Source organism: Mycetomoellerius zeteki, unplaced genomic scaffold, assembly GCF_001594055.1.
Source record: "Mycetomoellerius zeteki isolate Tzet28-1 unplaced genomic scaffold, Tzet1.0 scaffold120, whole genome shotgun sequence".
NCBI classification, from domain to species: Eukaryota; Metazoa; Arthropoda; class Insecta; order Hymenoptera; family Formicidae; genus Mycetomoellerius; species Mycetomoellerius zeteki.
Window position 1 is genome coordinate 855,335 of NW_017256127.1, and position 24,668 is coordinate 880,002.

Here is a 24,668-nt window from a genome sequence, read left to right on the forward strand (position 1 = left end):
ATGCGAATGGAGTTTGATAAATTATCCACCGGAGATCCGACTTCCTTGGGAGTTTAATGAATTAAATATACTTTCTCGTCGTTATATCCAGTTAACTTATAATAAGTACGATCTAGCTGCCGGGATACGAGAATTCCGCGTCTGCGAGCAGAAGAAAAATTCGCGGATAATTACGAGAAACGTTTGCGCAACTTTGTAAGAGGAATAACGGCGAAGCGAAATGTTGGATAAAAAGGGGAGTTATCCTCTGTAATCCATGAATCTATGCATTATACCGAATGCTAATTACTGGAATATTTAGATTCAATTCACTTTGAACTGATTACAAAGCCAAGCTATGAATTAATTAACTATTATACGAGTTATTACAGTGTTATGCATTTCCATGTTTCATTTGGAGAAACATATTGACAACGGTTGTCAGTTTAATGTATGGCTGGAGTCAATAAATGACAGGAATACAAAACAATGTAACTTTTAAAGGAATGTTTTAGCTTCGAATGGACTAGTACAATTTGTATACAATTATTTAATATTAATGTAGTATAATGTTTAAAATTAATGTTTATTAATTTTAAACATGTTTATTAATTTTAACATATTAATTTTTTCAATGATTTTATGATTGTCCATACATATTCATTACGAAGTGTGGCTATTAAATAACGGGATTGACCGTTGTCAATTGTGGTAGACAACCACAAATATTAGGTAAGTCACGCAGAGTGGATAGTTACGGGTAGTTTGTGACTTTGAAATCTCCCAAATCGAATGAGACTACTTTCGTTTCGCTGCGGTATTTAGTTTGTGCTTACGCGTTGTTAGAAACGGACGCTGTTTTGTCGTCTCACCAGAACCACACCGAGCTTAAAAATCGAGCAACGCATTAATTTGAAATTCCTGGTTAAATTGAAAAACCCATATTTGCCTGATTTGGCGCCTTGTGACTTTTATCTGTTTCCAAAAATTAAAAGTGCGTAGAAGAAATCCATGTTTAGTCCGTAGAAGGAGTGAAGAAGAAAACGGTGGACCTACTGAAGGGCCTAACAGCTGATCAATTTCAATATTACTTCGAGCAATGGAAAACACGTATGTAGAAGTGTGTGAATAAAGTTGGGGAGTATATTAAAGAGGATCATAATTAAATTGTTAGATTTTTATAATAAAGTACACTTTATACCAGTCCCGTTATTTAATAGCCACACCTCATATAATTAATATATCATAAGAGACAGATTATATAATTCAATAAGAAACGTTGGGATGTATCTATCTTCGATTCTTTCAAGTGTTGTGTGATTGTTTATAATGAAATATAGTCTCGTAAAATATATCGATCACCAAAGCACTTTTCGCGCATTTACCGTAATCAGGAATACAGTCACGTATCATTGTAAATAAAGGCAAGTCGGAAAATCCAATCGTGCACGTACTCATTCGGAATGTGTATAAGTTACGATCGCATTATGGAGATTGCGCTAACAAGTCTCGTCGGAGGCGGCTTTGAAGTCGCATTCGTTGTATGTTCTTGTTGAATAGATACGCTTTAACGTTAATTTCTTTAGTCGCTTTTCTACTCACAATTGATCAATGATTTATTTGCTTTCAAAGTTATTTCTCTATAATCAACCAATCGAATGTTTTTTTTATATTTTTCCATTGTCAACATCAATCAATATATTTTATTCACATCGAGAATCATACAATGAAAACGGTAAATTGAACGTGGACGTCTTTTGAATGTTTCATTACAATGAAACCGTCGTTCTCTCATGAGCAAGAGTGTCAGTTCAATTACGACCGGCTATCGGCCGGTTATATATTTCGAATCGCGGCAGCGATTTATCGCGAGACAAGCTCGATCGACTCGTTAATCCTCAAACAATGAGCTCGGACGGAAAGGGTAACGTTTCGCACAGAGTCGATGAAAAATTCAGTCTACGCCGGAACTGCTCTGCGGTGGCAGCCAGGTTTAATTCCAAGATAATCGACGCATGAAAATTTATAAATTTCATCCGGTTAACCCCTCCAGTAAACAGCGCGGTCGATGAAAAATTCAGAGCATTTACTTTTTCCACGGAAAGACCAGTTTTGATTTCGCGCGCGGCAACTGCGTAAAAATTGATGTCTTTCCGTGAAGAAGTTTGTTGGCGATTCTCGCCATAAATCTTCTCTGCAATGTGCACGACTATTGCTCTGCGAAAACTTTTCGAAACGAAATACAAACATGCGTTAACATCACATTTAGTAATATCCGCCTGTAAATTATATTTTTCACTACAATTTTACATTTTTAATTTGTCGTCCTATTAAAATGTATTCTCTTTCTAAAATTAATAGTCTGTTTTCTATTCCTGCACCAGATTGCACTAGGTTACTCTCTTACTCGCTTTCGACAAATATCAAACATATACCTATTTTAATTTTCAAAAGTATACATAGTAAAAATGTTTGTGTATTTGTGTTGGAAACGGTCCACTCGTTTGTGTTAACAGTTTGTGTTGAATTTTCTAACATATTCGAATGTTAATTTAACATAATGTGATTGTTATATTTAAAGATTTTTTGTGAAATTGATATTCAATGTTTCTTAGTGTGACATAATTTATGAATATATATATATATAAGTGAACAAGTAACATAAAAATAATGTGTTTTAAAACGTAAATTCTAAGATAAATGAATGAAATGTGTTAATTTAACATACCATAAATGTTAATTTTCTGAAAAAAAAAAATATGTTCCCACAGTTTGTTTACAAACTGTGTCGATGTTATCTTTCTTTGTATTTATTCTTTTACATAATATTTATGTTACTTTCTAACATATTCATCTTGTGTAAAATTAACTCAAAAATTTGAGTGAACCGTTTGGGACATGCGATTTATATTAAATTCAACACATTTTTTCCAACTGTGTATACTAGTTTAGCCACAGAAAACAGTCTTAAGAGTTTTGAATTTTTTATCGGAAATGTTGGACTTTAAAGACACAGTCGATTTTTTTATTGTAAATTCTAGTAGATTTTTAATCTATAAAAAATTAGTAAAAATATAATTCAACTTCTATGATAATAAACACGTTGTTAAGCGGATGCTGAAGCAACTTGATCGATATCGAAAATAAAACAGAATCTTAATTTCAAATAAAACATTACGTACATTTCTTGCTCTGCTACACTGAAAAAAAATATAGTCAATTTTAATAAATATTTAGTTCAATACTGCCAACTAAACATTTACATACAGTAAACAAATATTTGTTCAGTAAAAAGAATGATTGTTAAATCAAATTAATGTTTCTTGTATCAAATAAATATATCTTTATATTTAATAAATATTTAGTTGGCAGTATTGAATTAAATATTTGTTAAAATTGACTATATTTTTTTTCAGTGTATATCCTATATATCGTATGAATGCTAAGTTATGTACATTCAGATTGTACTTTTCCATTCACTTCTCTTGTAAGCTTCAAAATCATAATTTGAAGGTCTCATCATATTTTTATAAATTATTCAAATATAGGAAAACTCTTTTCGTTTGATATCATTTATAAAGGAGATCGGGTCTCTTTGGCACAGTTTTCACACTTTTGGCAATAGATTCTTTAAACAATTAACTATTATAATTAAAATACATCAGTGTCATAGAGAGAACCTTTCTCTACATTTTCATACTAATAATAGTTCTATACACTGTATACTTTCTTTGCAATAAATGAAATACGAACATGCTGCATTGTAATTAACTTGCCCCAACATGTAGGGTAAATTGGTCTATATCACAGTACAAATTGCCTTTGTGATAAATTTTATATTAAATTAACAAAAATGTAATAGAAAAGTAATAGAAATAAAAATTAGAGAGTAGATATGTACTTTTTAGTAAAAATTGCATCTTTCAAAGTTGTTTTGTAATCATCAAAATGTTGTTACAGGAAAACAAATATAAATTATTTTAATTCTACCTTATTTTAATACTTATTTTAAGAAATATTAAATACAAAGTGTTTTGTCGGAGTTAAATTGTTAAATGAATGTTCACACGTGCGGTACAATAAGTCAACCTAATCTTTTCTTATGATATGAGCCAAAGTACCTTATCCGTACACACATCTGATTTTGACCATTTCATTTTGTAATTAAATTGTAATAAATTACTATTGTTACTCAAAATAACGTGTTGTATACTAACAAACACTTTTCTTTTAACTAATAATACATCACTTATTGTTAGATTTGCTTTCTCAAACCGAAGGACATTAATATGAAATTATGAAATGATCAAAAATTTACTTGCCAGCTCTTGAATTAGATTTTTTCTTTTTCTATTGTAATACTTGTTTAATTTAAATGAAACTTATAGAGAGAAGTACTTATGTTATAAGTACTTCTCTCTAAGTTTATAAAAGAAATATTTTGCAGTAACTTTTCCATTGTTTCTTTTGCCACAAATACATAAACGAAACGCAATGCCAACTTACCTCTTGTGCCAACGAGACCTGGTCTCCTCTATATCTGAAAAAATAACCTACACAGTAACAAGAAACTGTAATTTATAATTCTTTTTTCATATATATTTGTGTTTTCCCATTATAGCTATTTGCGTTTTTTTCTTTTATTCTGGAGAAGAATTTTTTATTCTGTATATAAGGAAAACGAAGAAAATGGAAAAGTACGAAATGCGAATTTCGTCGGTATTACAGACGATTCCAGCATCCCCTTAAAGCTTTCACAAGTATATATGAATTTTTCAGATTTTTATACAGTTCAGAATAATATAAAAATTTGCTCTGCAGTTCGAAGACCCAGATTGCGGACAAAGGGTGAAAATTTCACAAAATCGCTGAGGAAGTTAAGATAATTTTGTATTTCTCTTTCTTTATTAATTCGTTTTTTCTTCTCGTTGTTTCTTCAAAGTTGACATAAAAGTTTTTATCTTTTTAACTTAAAGAAATAACATTGACTTTACATTTTATGATGACTATTTTGGTTTAATCGCGTACGTATTTAGGAGCGAAAAGGCGGTTATTTCAAAGCACTCTATGGACGTATGTTACGATTTTTCCCAGTATATACTCCTATACATCCCAGTAGGTACTCCTATACATCCGCATGAATGCCCGCGACAATTCCGACGTCTCGCCCTGTTTCAAGGTTTTAATTTAATGCGCCGCGAGCGCAATTTCCCGACTGCATCCAGACCAGACGCGGCGCCGGGACAATGCGATGCACTTGTTCGGAGAAGGACGCGCGCTGAGCGTCGCGTTGGGTGCCTCGATACTCGTGTATTCCCTCCTGGCGCAACTTACTTACGAGTGCTCATACATATGTATCTCATCAACATGCATATAACATCCGAGTAATTAATGTATGACTCCCTGCATATCGTTTCGCTACCACGTGCCGCGCGTTTCTCCATTCTCTTCCCATCGCTCTTCCCTTCTTCACCCTCTCACACAACACCCTCTTTGTCACCATTGAAGCGCGCAAAATTGTCTTCCTCGTCGTTACTCCTCTTTGTTACGACTGTTGTTGGTTTCGTTAATAACAGCGATAGCAGTCGTTCGGAAATTTTTATGCGCCCGCGCGCCTTTCCTGCATGCAGCATCGCGTTGGCTAGCGCTGCAGATAAATCGCACCGCGAACAATGTTGTCAGGCATATTGTAACGGCGGTTGAATGCGAATCATAGTTACTGGATTCGATCAAAGGTATATATTCATACAGCTTTATAAAAAAGCATGAAAAGGTATAGTGAATTTTTATAACAGTTTTTTTTTATAACTAAACCATTAAATAATACCCATATTGTGCTTTGCGTTGTCAAAACATATAATCTTGTTTTTCGCAGCTATAAAATATATTACCGAATTATATTGAAATCTATATAAATTATTACATATATCTTCAAATTTATTATTATAATTATCCGAGCTTTGTTTTGTAATTTATCATAGAAAATTCATTTATCATAGAAATTTTTATTTTTTAATCCTCAGTTATCAGTTATGAAAACTATGCCTAAGTTCTAAAATGTCCTATTGAAGATACACGATGTAAATGAATCTTATTCATTTTACGGCAATTGATAGAGGAAGATTCAAAATTTTTTACCTACAGTTTAGAACCTCATAGTAAGTATCAATTCTATACAAATTGTACAACCTGTCTAAGATTCTCGCTTCAGGTTCAAATGATTTGTTGCTACAGTCGCGAAGGTTAATGTTGATTTCATTTTAATAGACATTTATGGATCAATTCTAAGCAGAATCATAAGTTTCGTAACGTATTCTCGTAAAACTTATATATTATATATAAGAACTTATGACTAGTATTCTAATTTTATGCATATGTATCGTAAGACGTTCGATTATTCATAAATATCTACGATTTCTTGTAAATTTTATGGCCAGTAAGAAGCTGTCTATAAAAATATTATATAAAGGTATAAGCACTTAAAAATTCTTACAAATCTTACAAGAATATGTTGCGAGCCTTACGATTCTACTTAGAATTTAGGCATTAATGTGAGATGCTTAAATATGAAAATACTTAATGTTAAATATTACAAACTTACAACTTGCACGGTGACTTTGCGCAAAGTTTTTATCAAAAGGATATCAATGTTAGATTTATCATACAGAATCGTGCAGAAGAACTGACTGAGAAAGGTATTTGAAGCCTCTGATGTATCCTGCATAAATATTCCATTTGTCCGACATAGCTATTACATTCAAAACGTACAAAAGGCTCGCCCATTCACATAAATTAAATAGAATCGATAACTTACGGACGACCGGCACGCATCATGACCAACCGACTCCAACGTATCGGATATAAATCATAAAGGATGGAATTTCCGCCAGCGATCGAACGAGATCGCGATCGGTTCCTCTGAACACAATCGTCTTACCGATCGATCCCACCGTTATACGCGCGGGTAAACAAACAAACGACCTGGCTCTGAAGGAAGCACTCGAGATTCCGCCCTTGGAGGATCAATTCCGGTGGTGGCGAGGTCCCTCCTCAATTTATCGCGGGACCCATCTAGCCTCTCATCGGCCATAACCGAGCCTCCGTTTCCGCCACCACTGCGGAGGATCGCATCCGGCGGCAGTATTACCTCGACGTCTCTCTCTCCTTCTCTCCTCCTCCTCCTCTTCTTCTTCCTCCTCCTCCTCTCTCTCTCCCCCTCCCCCATCTCTCTCTCTCTCTCTCTCTCCCCTTTTCATCACTGCTGAGACGATGAATTCCGCCGTAGCCTCCTTGAACTGTCGCGGTAGCATATCTACTCGCTTTAATTGGGATCAGCTTTCCAAGCGCTCGGCGCGAGACAAATGAAAGAAGGAGAGCGAGGTGAGCGAGTAGAATCGGAGGGTCGTGAGTGCTCACGAGGAACAACTCGCGCCCTACAATTCTCTCCCCGCCGCTCTCTATTTGGCCCCTTTTCCATCCCGCTTACCCCTTTCTTTCTCCCTTTCGTTCGCATCGCCGGAGCGTGCGTGATATAGTTCCCCCCCCTCTCTCTCTCTCTCTCTCTCTCTCTCTCTCTCTCTCTCTCCAACTCTCCTGCGTCTCGTTCCTGAGGCGTTTCCATGCGGATCCTCGTTAACACTGCGGGCTTCTCTTTTCATGTCGGAATTCGAATGCTCCTCGAGGATATAACAACTGGTTTGGCCTGTCTCACGCGCTTTGATGCCACGTCCCTTTCTGTCTCTCTTCGTACTCGCTCGCTCGCTCCCTTGTCCCTTTCTTGCAATAATGCGCGTTCCCGTGACTTCCGTCTGCATCTACTGTTAGAACTTTAGGAAACTGCTACTCTCGTTGCGACTGAACAAACTTGTGTGCTTTTTCATTTTATTTGTCCTTTTCTTATTTGAATTAAATATTCTATTTAAAATATTTGCGCTAATAGCAGTCTTGATATTGTATGTAAAAGAATAAACTAATTTTTAGTATTGACCGAATTTAAGAAAAAATTTAATGAAAGAATTTAAAATTATATTAAACAAACATATATTCAAAGGAAAAGGAAATAAAATGTAGGTCTAACAAAGGAACCGTCAAAACCAGAGTTGGTAAAGACAAATGCTCTTTTTAAAGAATAAAAGATACTGTGTTTCTTCTTAAATATGTTTTTAATGCTTCAAATATGTTTTAAACACAGTACTATAAATTTTAATTATTTATTTTTTAGTACTTAAACAGTACTAAAAAAAACATATTTAAAACATATTAAAAACATCAATTTAGCATGTTTTAAACTGTTTAAAACACGTTTAAAACATGTTTTTTATCAACCCTGGTCAAAACTGTTCTCATACTAAAAAAAAATTTACTAAAACTTAATACATATTTTTTGAAATAATACTAAAAGTAAACATTTTCTTACAGTAAATAAATATTCATTTAATAAAAAAAATGATAGTTAAATCACAAATAAATTATTTTTATATCAAATAAATAATATTCACATTTAGTAGATAAAAATTTACTTGGAACTGTCCAAACAAATATTTATGAAAATTTAGTATTTTTTTCAGTATAACATTTTGATGAGCTTTGAATATATTGTAAGGCATGAAAAAATACTAGATCCATATTTTTTTTATCTGCTTATCTCAAGGTTTAAAAATTCGAAATAAATATAATGGATTTTTTTTTCATCCTCAACGTTTTGTGAATATTGTTATTAGAAATACAAAATACCATCAAATTATTATATAAAATATTTTTTTCATATACCTCATAGTTTTGAAAATATTTGTCGAAAATGAAAAATATCTGTTTTTTTTAAGGGGTTTTTTAGTTGTTTCTCAACCTCTAAACCTTGAAATAAACGAATAAAAAATATAGGTCTAATATTTTTGATGTTCGACAAAACATATCTAAATTCCATCAAACTCGATGAGAGACAGTTTCAATTCCCTTGTAAAAGTGTGTACCTTGTAAAAGTGTGTACCAATTACCTTGTAAAAGTGAATTAATATCTAATTCGTTGCTGACTGAACATTGAGATAAACTGTGCAAACTCGGCGCAAACTCAAAAACGCAAAACGAAGGAATGAATGAATGGAGTAACCGCAAATTACCAGCACCAATTGCGACGCCGTTCAAGAGCGTTAAACTGAGCAAAAAGATTTGCGCAGCGGATACCATGGGGGCCGTAAACATATACTGTAAGTGTGATTTTACTCCCCTCGCTGTAAAGCGTGCACGTGGCCGTCTTACGAAAAAGGAGCCCACATAATTGTTGTGCCGAGTACCCATTCCTCTGCATATTGAATAACGGGGTTCAGTACACGAACGCAAACACGTCTGCATTCTGTCGGGCCCAAAATGTTCGAGATCTTCGGGCTGTGCATTCCTAAAAATATTACTAATAATATACATCATGCTCTTTGATGTCTCTTTCTTTTTAAATGGCAAGGTAATTTTAAGAATAGAAAAACTACGGATTATATTTAACTGTAGGTTAATATTTAAATATATTGCGTTATAGATACATATTTTTATATCTGTGTCGTTCTATATCTTGACGTACTAGGTCATAAAAAGTTTTAGATTTTTTAACCTATTGTATTATCTGACTGATTGATTATTTCATTATTTATTATTTCAAATATCAATTTATCATAATAAATTATAATAAACATTATAATAAATGGATTAATTTGATCTTATTTTTAATTTTTTAATTATTTCATTATTTATTATTTTGAATATTAATTAATTTATTATAAATTGATATCTTGACTCTATTTTAAATATTTATTAATTAGATGTATTGTATTATAACTATGGAATGAAATCCAAACTATAAAAGATTCTATGTTCTTTTTAATAAATTTCTTGATCGCAGCACCAGCATCGTTCTCAGATTTCGCAGTATCTGGTTTTCATACTGATTACTTTCTCATGTTACTTTAAATAAAAGCTACGGATCATCTGCAGCTATTATTGCGATATATGAATCTTATACATTTTTAGAATGTTCTCTTCGTGAAAAATAAACAATCTGAAACACTTAAATTATTTTAAATATTTCAAGTAGTTGATATATTGTAAAAATTGATTATTATATTTTTAGAAATTTTTAATAAGGCGACAGTATGAAGACGATTATTTTTCTCAAAAAATTGAATTGCAACAGTTTGAATTACAATGATACTGCAACAGGAAACGCAAAACATTACGCGTTCGGTATAGACTTGTTCGTGTTAAATTCATAATCTACATGGATTTATATGCGGCGACGCCAAATCTCGTTTCGCATGGGGTTCTGGAGTATCTCGAACCGACCCTGTTAGGTAACACCGTTTATCTAGTCGCCGATGTCGTCGTCGCGCTGAAATACACAAGACATTTCCGGATTACCTCCCGAGTAGTGGGGCGGCGCATTGTCTCTTTTACGAGAATAATATTTCAGTAGGACGTCAGTCGTCTTTCTGTTTCACGCGCGCGTTTTCGCACGAGAGAGAAGCAGTTATGAGGCATTCGCACACGTAGCTACAACGAGATTTCAGGGATCTCTATTCTTACTCCTTTCTCCCGATCGTAGCTGTGCGAGAGACACACTACACACGATGCTGATTCAACGTTTCGGCTCCTCATCGAGACTAACTAGTTTATCACGACGACAAATCTTATAATCTCATCGCTAAGTCAAGATTAAATCTGCATATGTAAGAAGGATGTAGTGGGAAAGGTTGCATTAAACGAAGTTACTTGATCATACATGGTAATTAACGGATCATATATCACGTTGTACGAGCTTGCTTGTCAAAATTAATTTGAGAGAATTTGCTTTTTACATTCGCAGACGAACACTTATAAATTATGTAATTAACTATCATTAATTATAGTGCATAAATTGTTATAATTTATTTCGTATCAATTTTGATATAGATTATGCTTAATAGGAAAAGATGTGAACAAACTAAAGGGTAGGTTATTTCGAATAATGCTTCATTATCGCAAGAAGTACAGCTATTGAAATTTATTAATTTTATTATTAATAATCTATAAAGCAGTTGTAAATAAATAATTAGTGAGATCATAACATAGTAATTTATATAATGCACTTTATATCATTTTTTTTTTATTATTTCGTAAACGATTTACAATATCTCGAGTTTAACGTAAAATTGCTCTTTTTATAGTTATTAATAAGTGAAATCCGTTATTTCACATTATTGTGCAATAAATCTGTTATATTTACAATTAATTTTGTAATGAACTCTTTCTTTTCCTTTTTAATATATAACCGACATCTTTCTTTTATGGGGATAAAATTCATATCTTGTGCAATATATACAGTGTGTCCCATTTTAATTGCCTCAGGGAAATATCTCGAAAAATACGTTAGTTATGAAAAAAATGTTTCAGATGAAAGTGGAAGGGAGGTTTTTTGAGGGAGGTTGGTTTTCTTTTTAGGTGGAGACGCTAAAAAAATATCAAATGAAATTAATTGCCTTTATAAGCCAACACAGGATAACGGTGTGTAAATAAATTTATTCATTAAACAATAACAATATATATTTCGAACCTTTGTTCGGATCCTCTTCAATACGTTAATATTAAAAAAATTAATTGTCTAATAGATATATATGTATAATAATAAAGACGTGATATAAGTACGCTATCGAATTAAATACTAATTAGTCTTACAATAGGTTTAATTTAAAGTCAAATATTTCTCCACTTTTTTAAATAGAATTATATGATTTTTTTATATAATATATGATGTGACTTCTGTAATTATTCTGCATATAAATGTATTAAGAGATATCAAAAAATCAATAGTTTATGAGATATTTAATATTTCGTGTCAATATATGCCAGAATAAAGATAAAATATCTCGTAAGTTATGATTTTTTTATATCTCTACCTTAATACTTGTATGTGCAAGATAATTAGAGGAATTTTATTATGTAAAAAGAATCATATAATTCTATTTTAAAAAGTAGAAATGATCTTTTTTGGCATCTTCACCTAGAAAAAAGAAACAACGTGACCAAACCCTAAAATATGTCTCTCTCAAAATCACTATCATCTGAAACATTTTTTTCGTATCTTACATATTTTTCAAGATATTTACCTGGAACAATAAAATGGAATACTCTGTATATAAATATAAATAATATCGATTGTAGCTTGTTTAAAAAGACAAAACCATCAATTATAGATATTCTATTTGTAATAATTCCTTTTTTTTTAAAGTCGGTGATTTCGAAAACAAACATACAAAGCTCATTCTTGAAATCTGCGTTAGAAGATAATTCAAATATTACTCACGATTAATGATTTCCTGATCGCGTTGAATCACATTCTATAATTTTTCTTGAAGCGCTTTTGTGAAAAAATTCACGATTTTATTTTTCGCTCGGCAACGTTTCTTTAACTAGTTTAAACTTCGTATTTAAAAAAAAGCAGTTATAATAATGCAACGACCTTAATCCTTAGTCTTGCACGATCGGTGCACAGCATTTTACCGCTGATATAGACTACGGCCGAAAAAGCCCTTCATCGTGACCTCTCTAGTGGCCTTAATATTAATTAGGACCGAGTCGTGCGTGGTATCCTGATAAGGGAGGATTCTCGTTTGCATTAATTATGCACATACGCGCTTACGACGAAATATAATAGATATTTCTTCCGCTCGACATGAAAGTTTGAAAGGAAGCCCGGAAGCAATAACCACTTACTTCCCTCTCACTTAATTAACCCCTTCAATTTGCAAATTTTAATTACTTTAACCTTTCTATTATCGAGGAAACTGATTAAATTACCCTAAGGGGTAGTTTTTACATTGTATTTCTAGTTTATCTTTTCCAGCTATGATTGTGCATATTGCTTTTTAACTTAGTTCCTATTCAATATAAGCATCAGCATTTTTTCATTTGTTATTTTTTTTTACTACTTAAGTTTTCTCACAAAATCCACGATGTTTGCGATAAAAATTTCAATCCTATACCAAGATGTCATTAAGATATACGCTGTTAAAATTTAAATGTTGTGACAGAGATAACGTTCAATCGAACTTCAGAAGACATAAAGTTAAAGTTCGATACAGAGTTCCACGTTATCACTATACGTGTATATTTTTCTGAAGTACTCTGTATTCCGAATTTAGCTGATAGCAATTCCAAAAGTCGAAGGTAATGCAAACGTGGCCCGTTATTTTTCGAGGAACACGCGTCGAGGCGCGAGAGCGCGATATGCAACCAAAGATCGACGTATCGGAGCATCTTCGCGAAAACAGAAACAAATCGATTGCAAAAATCTTATTCTTTATTCGCCGGCATAATTCACGATGGAATCGTGGGCTGAATGGAAGGTGGGCCTCTCGTGTTACATGAAGCTGTCTTAAAGCTCCGCATATGCATGCAGCTTCCGTAAATATGAATTCATTTCTCTTCACACCGCCGAGTTTCACGTATCTCTCGACGGTACTGCCTGTTCCTCCAGCTGCACCTGGAGAGCCTGACAGCGACTAAGAGTGCGTACGCACGCACTCATGCACTCACGCACTCATGTACTTACGCACTCACGTGCTTGCACGTCTGCTATAATCAGCGCGTAGGTTTCCACGGATAACATACGTGTATGTACAGAGAAGGGGTGCCACGTTCGTATTACGTTAACCATCAGTGACTCTTGGTATACAGAGCGCTTCCTGAGACCGGCTTAACCCTTTCGTAGTGTAGGTAGGTAGTGTAGGTATTCGCGAGGTCTTAGGCGACACGTATACCGTTCATTATATTCTATTACAGCTCATGAATTCCGTCACGTCAAACTGCGATTCTCAGTCTTATTCAATTATCTGGAGATAAAGTGCAGTGCCGATAGCTCTATGTTATCGTATAAGACTACGATATCGTGTTACCGTATTGATTTTAGTATTTCTACAGATATATGTATTTGTAAAGAGATTTATTTCTAAAGATATTTATTTGTAAAAATATTTAAATGCTTGAACGCTGCTTTCGAACTCATTCGTATCTGTCGAGCGATAACACTGCAGCACTCAGCGGAGATAGATGCAAATTGCTCTCTCGAAGAGAAGGAGTTCAATCCGCTTCTAATGATACAACTAATGCGGATTCACTGTAGATCTCCAGACGGTCGTTTCGACGCGCAATCTCATCGCACGTTCCTCATCTGTAAATGTAGCCACCTCGTTCTGACGTCGCATTACGTGGGTCATTCCGTGTTACGTAATTATAGTAATTACGTACATTAGCGAGGAACGAGACGAGCCAAGTGCCCGTTGTAAAGATACGTGAGAGGAAAGGAAAGAAAGGAAAAGCAAATGTGGTGTTAAGTGGATAATGAGGTGACGAAGTGACCCCCGCTGAGTGCGATGCACAGTGCATCGTAGAACGGACACACCTGGGGCGACGACGATGAATGCCGGTCGGTTAATGACATATGGCACGCTGCTGCATCGCCCGAAGAAACTTTTGAAGGGGGTGAGCTACGGGTGAAAAGGGTCGAGAGACGGGAAGTTAGGCACGAGTTTTTTTCTTTCATTTTCCGCGACACAACCGACATATGCACGCGCCTGGAAAGGAGAATGTCGGGGGAGACAATGAGACTATTTTGCGCGAGATGAAACGGGAACGGGTGGAGACGGAAGGGTTGGCCGATTGTATCAGCAGTTACCCCTTACTCTCTTTATCGTGCTGCAATCCGAGTTACGAGATGCACTGTACATTTGTAATTGGAGTGCATATCGAGTTGTGTAACGGCACGCCATGCGCGCAGGAGGATTCTTTTCAATTGAGGCGAAGCGGCAAATGAAAACGGCGAGATCCACGATAAAAGAATAGCTGGAATCGTGAGTATGCGAAGTAATATGCGAACAAAAATCTTATTATAAAGAAGTATTAAATGTGTTTATTATAATAACGAGTAAACTCGATGGTTTTTTTTGTATCTCAATTTACAGCAGATATCGAAATCTTCACTTTTTCTCAACGAATTATTAATAATTATTATTTTTTTTCTAATCTCGAATAAAATTTTTAATTTCTGCAGGGAAGAATTAGTTTAAACCGACCACTCTAATCAGAAGATTTTTCCGCATATTCGCCATAATCAGTAACGCGAAATATGTAAAGGTGCATTCTGCATTTAAAGACGAAAATTTCTATGTTTAACCGAATTTCACGGAAATCCGATACATGCTTTATATTTTCGGTCAAACATTACTCGTGGCGATGTTGAACTTGCTTTACAGAGCACGCAAAACCATCGAGTACACTCAGCATTTACATCACATCTATTCGCATGCGTACTTGCAACAAACTCTTCACCAAATACACGCCCTTCCCCTCATCCCTTACACAGGTGGCTCTAATAACACGCGAGCGAAAGCGCTTTATTATCGCGACGAAAATAACCGCGGGAAAATATTTTTCCGCCAATGGCAATAATTAACGTCTAGTTTTTCCTTCAGAATTACGCGACCGCGACGATACACACACTCGCTTTTTTTTATCTTCTTTTTTTTGCAAACGCGTTGGATCGGCCGGATTTCATGAAAAGCAGAGATTAAATTCAACTGGAATCACGAGCTCGAACATACGTATGAAGAGAACGGAAGAAAGGCGTCCGGCAAAATTCACTTAGCGTCGCGGGAAAGCTAAATGAAAACGGTTGTTTGCGGCGCGGTAAAAGCCTCTGCGAAAGTTGCATCATCTCGTCGCGTTCCCCATATTCAGGGAATGAAACATTCCTATTCGCCGAGTGTGTAGAAAAGGACCGTGCTCCAATTTGAAACTCGTGTGTCGCGGAAAATTCGCGCGACGAGACAAAATATTTTGTAGTAATTCCCAATATTCCGCAAATTGACAATTTTTGTAAAAGAGAGACATTAATTGTGTGGTTCTCATATTCCGATACTTTTTTAAATAACATATACGTGTATATTTTGCATTAAATTTATATCGCGTATTATATATAACGTATTTATAGGTACACATTAAATCGTATTCATATTGTATTTAAATTCTTTTTTTATAATATTTACAATGATATCCATTTTAAGAATCTTAATAACTAAAAATTTGCTAACATCTTGCGAATTTTGAATAATATTTTTAAATAAAGTTTGAAATCATAGCAATCATAATAATAAATATAAACATTAACAAAACTCATTGATGTACATTAAAGATGTTATTTTTATGTTTATTTTCAAGCCATTTTAATTTTTAACATTTAACAATGTATTTATATTATATAAATTTATTATAAGTTATTTGTCCTCTGATGGTTTTTCGCTGAATAATTTTATGTTAATGAAATTATTTAATGAAATAATTTTATATTGTACAGATTAATTATAATTTTCTCAAACAATTTTATAAAATATAAAGAAAATTGTTTTGGAAAGCTATGTATATATTTTATTCAAAGGCATATAGATTGGTATACGTTCATTCTATATGCCCATACAGTGATTAATACTTACAGAGAGAAACAAAGGTAAACAAATAAAAGAAGCGACGAGATGCTACGAATACATATCAATATCAACATTTTCATTAATGTTCTCAGCGATTTTATATTCGCGTGTTTCGCTTTTTTCCGTTTTTAAACCGGAATTAAATCACATTTTATTGGTCGACCGGTTGGAAGGAAATACACCAACATAAGATATAAAGCGAGGATACGGTCAGATCAAACGGGCAAACGGTAAAAAAAGTTGCCAATTATATATTCAAATGTGACCACGTCCCGCTATCGAGCCTGCAGGAAAAAAGGATAAAAATTCAATTAAAAGAGTATCTCCGGTGTCGGAAATGTCGCAAGCACACCGCGGTCGCGGCCGCAGCATCGATTTTATTATACAGCCATCCTCAAAATTGATCGGTCAAATTTCATCTTCCTGGCTTGATTACAGTTACCATTATCGATACCACGTAGCCGCAGCCGTATACTTTTGCGGGATTACATTTAAAATGGAGATTCTGCGAGCTTGGCCCAACGTTTGTAATAAATAGCCCGTCGATGCTGTTGCCTCGAAATGTCGTCCTGGATATCACATTTAAAAAATCAAGCTTTGAATATAAGAACAATATAGAGAGAAAATAGAAAGAGTCTGCTTGGCATGCTGACTGAATATTTTAAGAGCAAACTGGAATAATTTAGTAATTTTCAATTTCGCATATAAATTCAACTTTTTTCTTTTCTTGTAGATGTGAAGTCCATTTGTCTTTAAAATTTGTAATTTATATTATACTGTATTATACTATATTGTATTATGATTGAAACGCATTAAAATCTAATAATAAAAAGATAAACTATCAAATTTTTATACTTTCGATATAATAAAACGCATATATTATGTATATTGTATATATACATTGTGTTTTATTATTGTATATCGAAGGTATGAAAACTCTAATAAATTTATCTTTTTATCAATGTGTTTTGGTATCAAATTACATTGTTTATCCCACACACACACACACACACACACACGCGCGCGCGCATATATAGTAAATAATGTAATTTGATATCGAGTTAAAAAAAAAACAGGCATGAAAGAGTGACCTAAATGCACCGCACATTAGCAGTCGCCTGATATTATCCTCATTTTATATTCATTTCGATATATGCGTTTAATGCGTTCTCCATGTTCGATAAATAAAGCTCAAAAACAGAAAGGGTGGCAACATTTAGCGCTGAATACGTAACGAAAACACGGGTATTAAACTTCAAATACACACATGTTCAATTTTAGGAAGAAACTGTGCCATGGCCATAATATATATTCCAATAGGTAATTATACTCACCCAACGAGATTCGTGAGCGCCAATTATCGCTGCGATTTCGTCCACATCATATCGGCCACCAATTACGGAAGTTCCAAACAGATTCGCGTGCACTCGGCTTTACGTATGATAAAACGCGTAAATTTGCTGGCCACGCGACGATGATCCGGTAAATTTGTCGTTGACGGCGTAAAACAAGGGACGAAATTAATTGATCGTGCATTAATTATAACCAGATGCCATGGTCACTATTCAAAAGGTATTGAACGCCCGCTCTACTGAACATCCGGATCATTAAGCATTTTCAGCAGAATTTCAACGATAATCGTGCTATATTATACGCACAAGTATAAAAGAACAAAACGTTGAATTCGATTTATTCGAAAATTAAAATTATACACAACGCAGGAGATGCATGTGTACATTTTTGGAAATCTAAAAAGATTATTTAAAGTATAAAATAATAATTCACTTAAACTCTCTTATATTTTCTATCTTATATTTTGTATACGTCTGTATAAGTCATTTTTCTTTAAAAAATTTATAAGAAATTTATTAAAAATATGTATATATATATATATACGTAAAACTAAAGTTTATAACATATAATTAATATAACGATAATAATGGTAATAAGTTAAAATAATTGAAATAAAATGTTGCGAGATAGGGCAGACGATGGAGGCTTGTTGGCATAAGAAGCAAGTTGACATTGCGTTCCGTTTATGTATTTGTAACGAAAGAAACAATGGAAAAGTGATCGCAAAATATTTCTTTTATAATATAGGTACTTTTCCCTAAGTTTTATTTAAATCAAACAAATATTATAATAAAAAAAAAGAGAAAATACATCACACATGTGAACATTCAATTACAACTTAACTCTGACAAAACACTCTATATTTAATATTTCTATATTAAAACAAGGTAGAACTAAAATAATTTATATTTATTTTCCTGTAACAACATTTTGCTATTTGATCACTACGAAATAACTTTGAAAGATACAATTTTTACTAAGAAATACATATCTACTATCTGATTTTTATTTCTATTACTTTTCTGTTACGTTGTTAATAATTTAATACAGTTTATCATAGAGATGCAATTTATACCGTGATGTGTACCAATGTATCCCACATATCAGATTGACTACAATGCAGTATATGTTCATATTTCATTTATTGCAAGGAAACTGTACAATATACCTACAGAATCATTACTGATATGAAAACGTAAAGAAAGGTTCTCTCTATCATATTAATATATTTTAATCATAATAATTAATTATTTAAAAAATCTAATACTGAAATTGTGAAAACTGTGTCAACAAGTTCTGATCATCCCTACTATACAGATTATCAAAAGCGAATCTGTTATTACATCGAGTATGGTATATATTTTCTGTTGAATTTAATTATTGGTCAAAATTATATATTCAGATCACGTCTTAAGCCAACTTGGCTGTTAAAATATCATGATTAATTGGTACAATTATATTTGATTAATGATCTTAATTACATTATACATATTTCTCAGCCCTCGAACGCGCTCTGCATTTCCGTAGAAATTATTGTCCCATTGTTATTATAATTGACGCTATTATATGGCGGAAATTATATAGTCTTTTGTTCGACCACAATATGGTCGTTAATGTTAGAATCGTTAAACACGTTGACCGTGAAATCTTTATCATGTGGTAATATCTTCAAAATTAAAGCATATAATCTTCGGCAGGAAATTATCATAAATATCTAGAATTTCTACAAAAAATATAAAACATGTAAAAATATCTTTTCCTGTTAATAGTAAATTTAAAGTGTGTAATATTTCTTAAGACTATCGCCGTTCGGATTCGGCATTATAAATTATAAGTTCCATATATCAGTGGATATATGGAACTTACAGTTTATGGATCCCTCAGGCTGTGAGTTGGACGTTAAGCTAACAATCTAATTCCGGAAAAAATTCATTGTTATGAAAAAATCATGAGAGGTAGGCTTTGATTCACCGTGAACTATAATGTCGCGAAAGAAGAAGAATATTTTAAGATTTAGAAGACAGAAGATTTTTTAAACCTAAATTATTTTTTATATCTAAAATATTTGAAATAAAAATTATTTAAAGAACTTAATATGCAAATTATAGCAATTTAAAATATTGTCATAATTTTTATATATCATCCAAACATTCAAAAAACTGTTTGGATAAAAAATTAAAACAAATTTAAAATATTTGCTGTGAAATAAAAAATTCTTCAGCCAATGTGTTTCAAAAGAACGTTTCGTCTTTTTAAATCGTTTATCAGTGAAACAAGGAAATACGTCTCTCATATTTCTGCATGCAGTACGGATACGTGCCGATTTGAAGTGAAAAGAAATGTTCACTCCCGGGACGCTTCCTTGACAATCGCGAGTACAGTCTGGAAAAATATCAGAGATATCTTTTGAGAAGATCCGAGGCTTAGAAGGAAATCGCGCACGAGTGATCTCGTGAACTCGAGGACGCGATGTCGCCGTCCTCGTCACGGATTAAACCCCGCCGTGCGGGAGTGAAATCACCGGGCGCGAATCGAGCCATTAATACGGGGCAGATTAGTCGCGCTCTGCAGCTCGCGTGTATTCCGACCACGTTTTTCCGGTTATATGATCTTGGCCTGACTCTCGACCCGACTTTGTCATTACAGTGACAATGACAGATGCGGAAGCAGTGGCAGGCGGAATTGCTCAGCTACCATGCGACGTGAAACCGCCACTCTCGGGGGACAAGCTGCACCTAGTTATTTGGTATAAGGAGGAGGCAGATGCACCGATATACAGGTAAATTCTTCTTCTTTCATTTCTCTACCTTTCTCCCTTTCGCTCGGTCTTTCTTCTTATGTTGATCGCGTGCAATATCGTTCCTGCTTTTCGAATACAAAATCGCGTACTCATTATTATTACAACAGCGTTTGACGCTGTGAGTTATTTGCAGATTTCGCATTTTGATATCTAACTTTAGATGAAATTAGCATAAAGGATTTAAGTTTCCATTTCTAAATATTTTTGCTGCATCCGTTATTTCAAAAATTTCTAAAATATCGCACTGGATTTAATCGAATGTTTTTATCTTTACAAAGAAATAAAGGAAAAATTAGTTGGATTGATGTATAACGAAAAGTATGATTTATTACCTCGGTGTTTTCACTGACAAAAATGATTCGATCTAAAATTTTTACTGTATTTATTTTATTAATATTTTTACTTTTACATACATAAAAGCTATATTCACTTTGTCAATTTTAGTCTTTGAGTCCTTAGTTTTATATACATATGTACAATGTGCTTTATACTCGTATATTCTGGCTTAGATATCTAACACAATAGTTCTCTTGCACATATTTAACATCGCTATGCAGCACTTACGGTGTGTGGAATGATAATGTCACGTATGATATATATATGAAAGACAAATTATAGGAATATGAGATGCATTACGACACACGTAGAATAGTAATTGAGAATCACAAAATTATATTCCTTTTCATTTATCAGCATGTGGAAGTAATACGTATAAACTATAGTATACCTACGATTTTATACGCATAATGATATTCTCTCACGACATAAGCGCACAATTAGTATAACAAATATATATAATTAAAAATGAAAATAATAAATATCCTTCTTGAAATTTCCGACGAAATTAGCTATGCGTATATTACTCTTAAATTTGTAAATATACGTATATCATATGTAAGTATTATACAATATATTAATAATATGGATAATATAATAAATAATATAATTTAGTGAAACGTTTAAAGGGTCTTTACTGTTTGAATTATAAAGTTATACGAAATAATTTCATAATAACAATTTAGTGTGTGGTGGCCAAAGAATGGCATAAATAATATTTCTGGCAAGTTAATTGTAACAGTAATTATTTTGGAATGAAATTTATCAATTTCTTGAGACGAGGTTCTGATTATGCGCGGGATATACTCGAGTCAGCTGAGAAAACGAACTTCTTCCGTTTGTTCCGCGTTGGACTTAATTCGCGCAAATGGAAATGCCTCTCAAACAGAAAGACAGGCATAATTTACATTCCGCGCCGCGAAAGTGACATATCAGAGGACTGCAGGAAAATCGCTCGATGTTCTAGTTAGAACCCTTCGACGTTCATTAAATCAAAGTGAATTGCATCTGAGAGATATGTTAATTGACCGACCATTAATGTGGTCGTCGATCAAATGAACGATGTAAACGATCCTGGCAATATAATCATTGTTAATAGTACCGCTGTCGAATTGTATTTACAATTAGTATATCTAATTAAATTTGGTTGCATATTATTCGTACATGACACATGCATCTCAAGCGAAGAAATACTTTTAAGCCGATACGATGAATCTATTCTATATGTAATTTATAAGTTTGATTTCAACTATACTGTTGCTATTTATTATTATATTTATTTCATATGTAAATGACGCCTTTTCGATTACAGTAATTTAATAGTTTTAAATCATTCGATATGTATGCAGAATTTATTTTCATGTTTGTATAAAAATATTTCCGCTGTACAATATTTTTATTAAATTCTGCATATCGGCTGTCCGTGACGATTTATTATATGAATTTTGACATTCCGTATAATTTTTAAAAAGTCTCAAAAATTCTCTCTTTAAAATGCATTTTATGATATTCTTTTAATTACAAAAGCATGTTATCATTTCTACACAGCTCTATTTTACGAAAATATTTAAATTAAAATTTATACAGTACATTATTCTTTTATGTTTCCAATGTTTTTTTTAACATTTTTATAAATTTTTCTATAGATTTTTTAAATAAATTTTTTAATATGATTACTATTGGAAAACACGTAAGATTAATTTATTACGAACTTATTAAATAGATAAAATAATTGGTGAAAATATGATAATGATAACGCAACGAAAACGGATCTTATAGATGTTTAATCCACTTCTATCGTGTTAAACCTTTTTTCTGAGAACTGCCGGCGCATTACAGGAAATTGTTTTCATTGAAATGAAAAAACTTTCCTGTTAAGCGTCTTACGTCTGTAATTCGCTCAAGAGTTCTCTCTCAACAGCTCGATATTAGTTTGCTTAGGTACGTCAAAGGAAAAATTAACGTATGCCAATTGTACTCGTAGGACTAATTAATCCGCGACGCCATCACAGTTGCAATTTCGACTGCGATTCCGCCATTGGGGGATTTTAGTGCTACGCGTATATCTCGTAACGAAGCGCAATTGCCGTAGGAAATACGATGACTGCAAATCCTCGTGTCTGAATTTTTCGAGCCGGCTTAACTGTCCGATGAATGCATGCATTGCGATTAGGAAGAGGGAGAGAGAGAGAGAGAGAGAGAGAGAGAGAGAGAGAGAGAGAATAAGAGAGAGCAAGCATAACATACATGCACTAGTACACGAGCTCTTTTCGCGAGCATAGACGGGGTCATTGCTTGACGCATGCGTGTTTTGCGATGACTGACACAATTAATTTGTAAATTACACGGTCCGAAACGTAATCAACCGGTACTGTTAACTTCGCTGGCGAATTGTCGGTTTATTATATTTACCGGTGGATTTACGCATCGCGTTTGAAGTTTGTGAACCGGATGTGCTCGCGTTTTCGGAGGAAAATTGCGCATGGCTCGTTTGCCCCGTTTCGTTGCTTTAGTTCGGTTATTAACTAAATGGCAGAGTAATGCATTAAGCATGCTAGATAGCCAAAATTATCCCGTTACAGCACGCATACAACGCTCGATCTTGATAATGTATTCGTTGCTTGGCAACCGATGCGCACAATCAATGCGTCTGCACAAAATCACGCGCATGAGAATTAATACGCGGCGAAGAAGGGATCGCAATTATTACGTAATTTGGTTAAACCGCTGCGTTTGCTTGTGTAAGGTAATAAATCCGAAAGGGTCGAACGGTGTAATAAATTAATTAATTTAAATCTACACTCTAAAAAATATTGATGTTAACCAATTGGATTTAACACCTCTGGTATGGATAACCAATTGGATTTAACACCTCTGGTATGGATCTAACATCTATGTGGTGTATATAATTCTCGCTGTGTTAGTGCTAATATTAACAGTACACATTAAATTATAGTTCAAATCAAACAACTTGATACACTTACGGTCTAAAAAATAGCAGTGTGAATTTAACATCATGCGGTACTGATATAAACACCAGGAGTTTGAAGTCCTCACCATGTTAGTATTAATATTAACAAGCGCTGTAAGCGTATTAAGTTGTTTAAGTTACAATTTAATGTGTACTCTGGTTGGAATTGAAAAAGAAGCGAAAGAGAGAGAGAGAGAGAGAGAGAGAGAGAGAGAGAGAGAAAGAACGTGAAAAGAGTTAATCTCAAATCGAAGCGGTTTCTCGATCGTAGAGAAAACTTCGGATTAAGGCACGCATCCTCGCTCTCTTCAAACGGCGCCCATCCGATTCTTTTATTCCGCGAGTCGATGTCACAGTTTATGCATAGAAACGAGGCGAAGCCAGGAATCCCATATTTTCCTCGCATGGAGGATCGCAACCCAACCCCGTGACACACTTACATCAGTGTACGTCTATCCATGCGCCCGCGCCGGAGTGTTCCCCCTAGGGTGGTCCATATAGCGAATTGGCTGCTGCCCTTTATTTCTCCCTGTCTCTCTCCGCATCCCTCCCTCTTCTCTTTCTGCATCACGTCCTCTTGCTCCCGCCTCGGTCTCTTTTCCTCTCGCGAATACGTCTCTCTGGGCGACTCTGATGTATGAATTATAGCCTGAGCTTAAAGATATTCCAGGATGAAAAAAAATTATGGATACGATATTATTTCTTCTGGCACGCACCACGCGCAGAGCCG

General features: G+C 33.9%; 1 protein-coding gene across 1 annotated transcript in view; it reads left to right on the forward strand.

Annotated features, from left to right (window-relative positions):
* LOC108731160 (uncharacterized) overlaps positions 1-24,668 on the forward strand; it is a 294,726-nt gene that overhangs the window by 221,208 nt on the left and 48,850 nt on the right. The window contains exon 3 of the mRNA XM_018461318.1: positions 20,478-20,610. Coding sequence (XP_018316820.1) covers positions 20,478-20,610 — 133 coding nt within the window. The remainder of the gene's footprint in view (positions 1-20,477; positions 20,611-24,668) is intronic.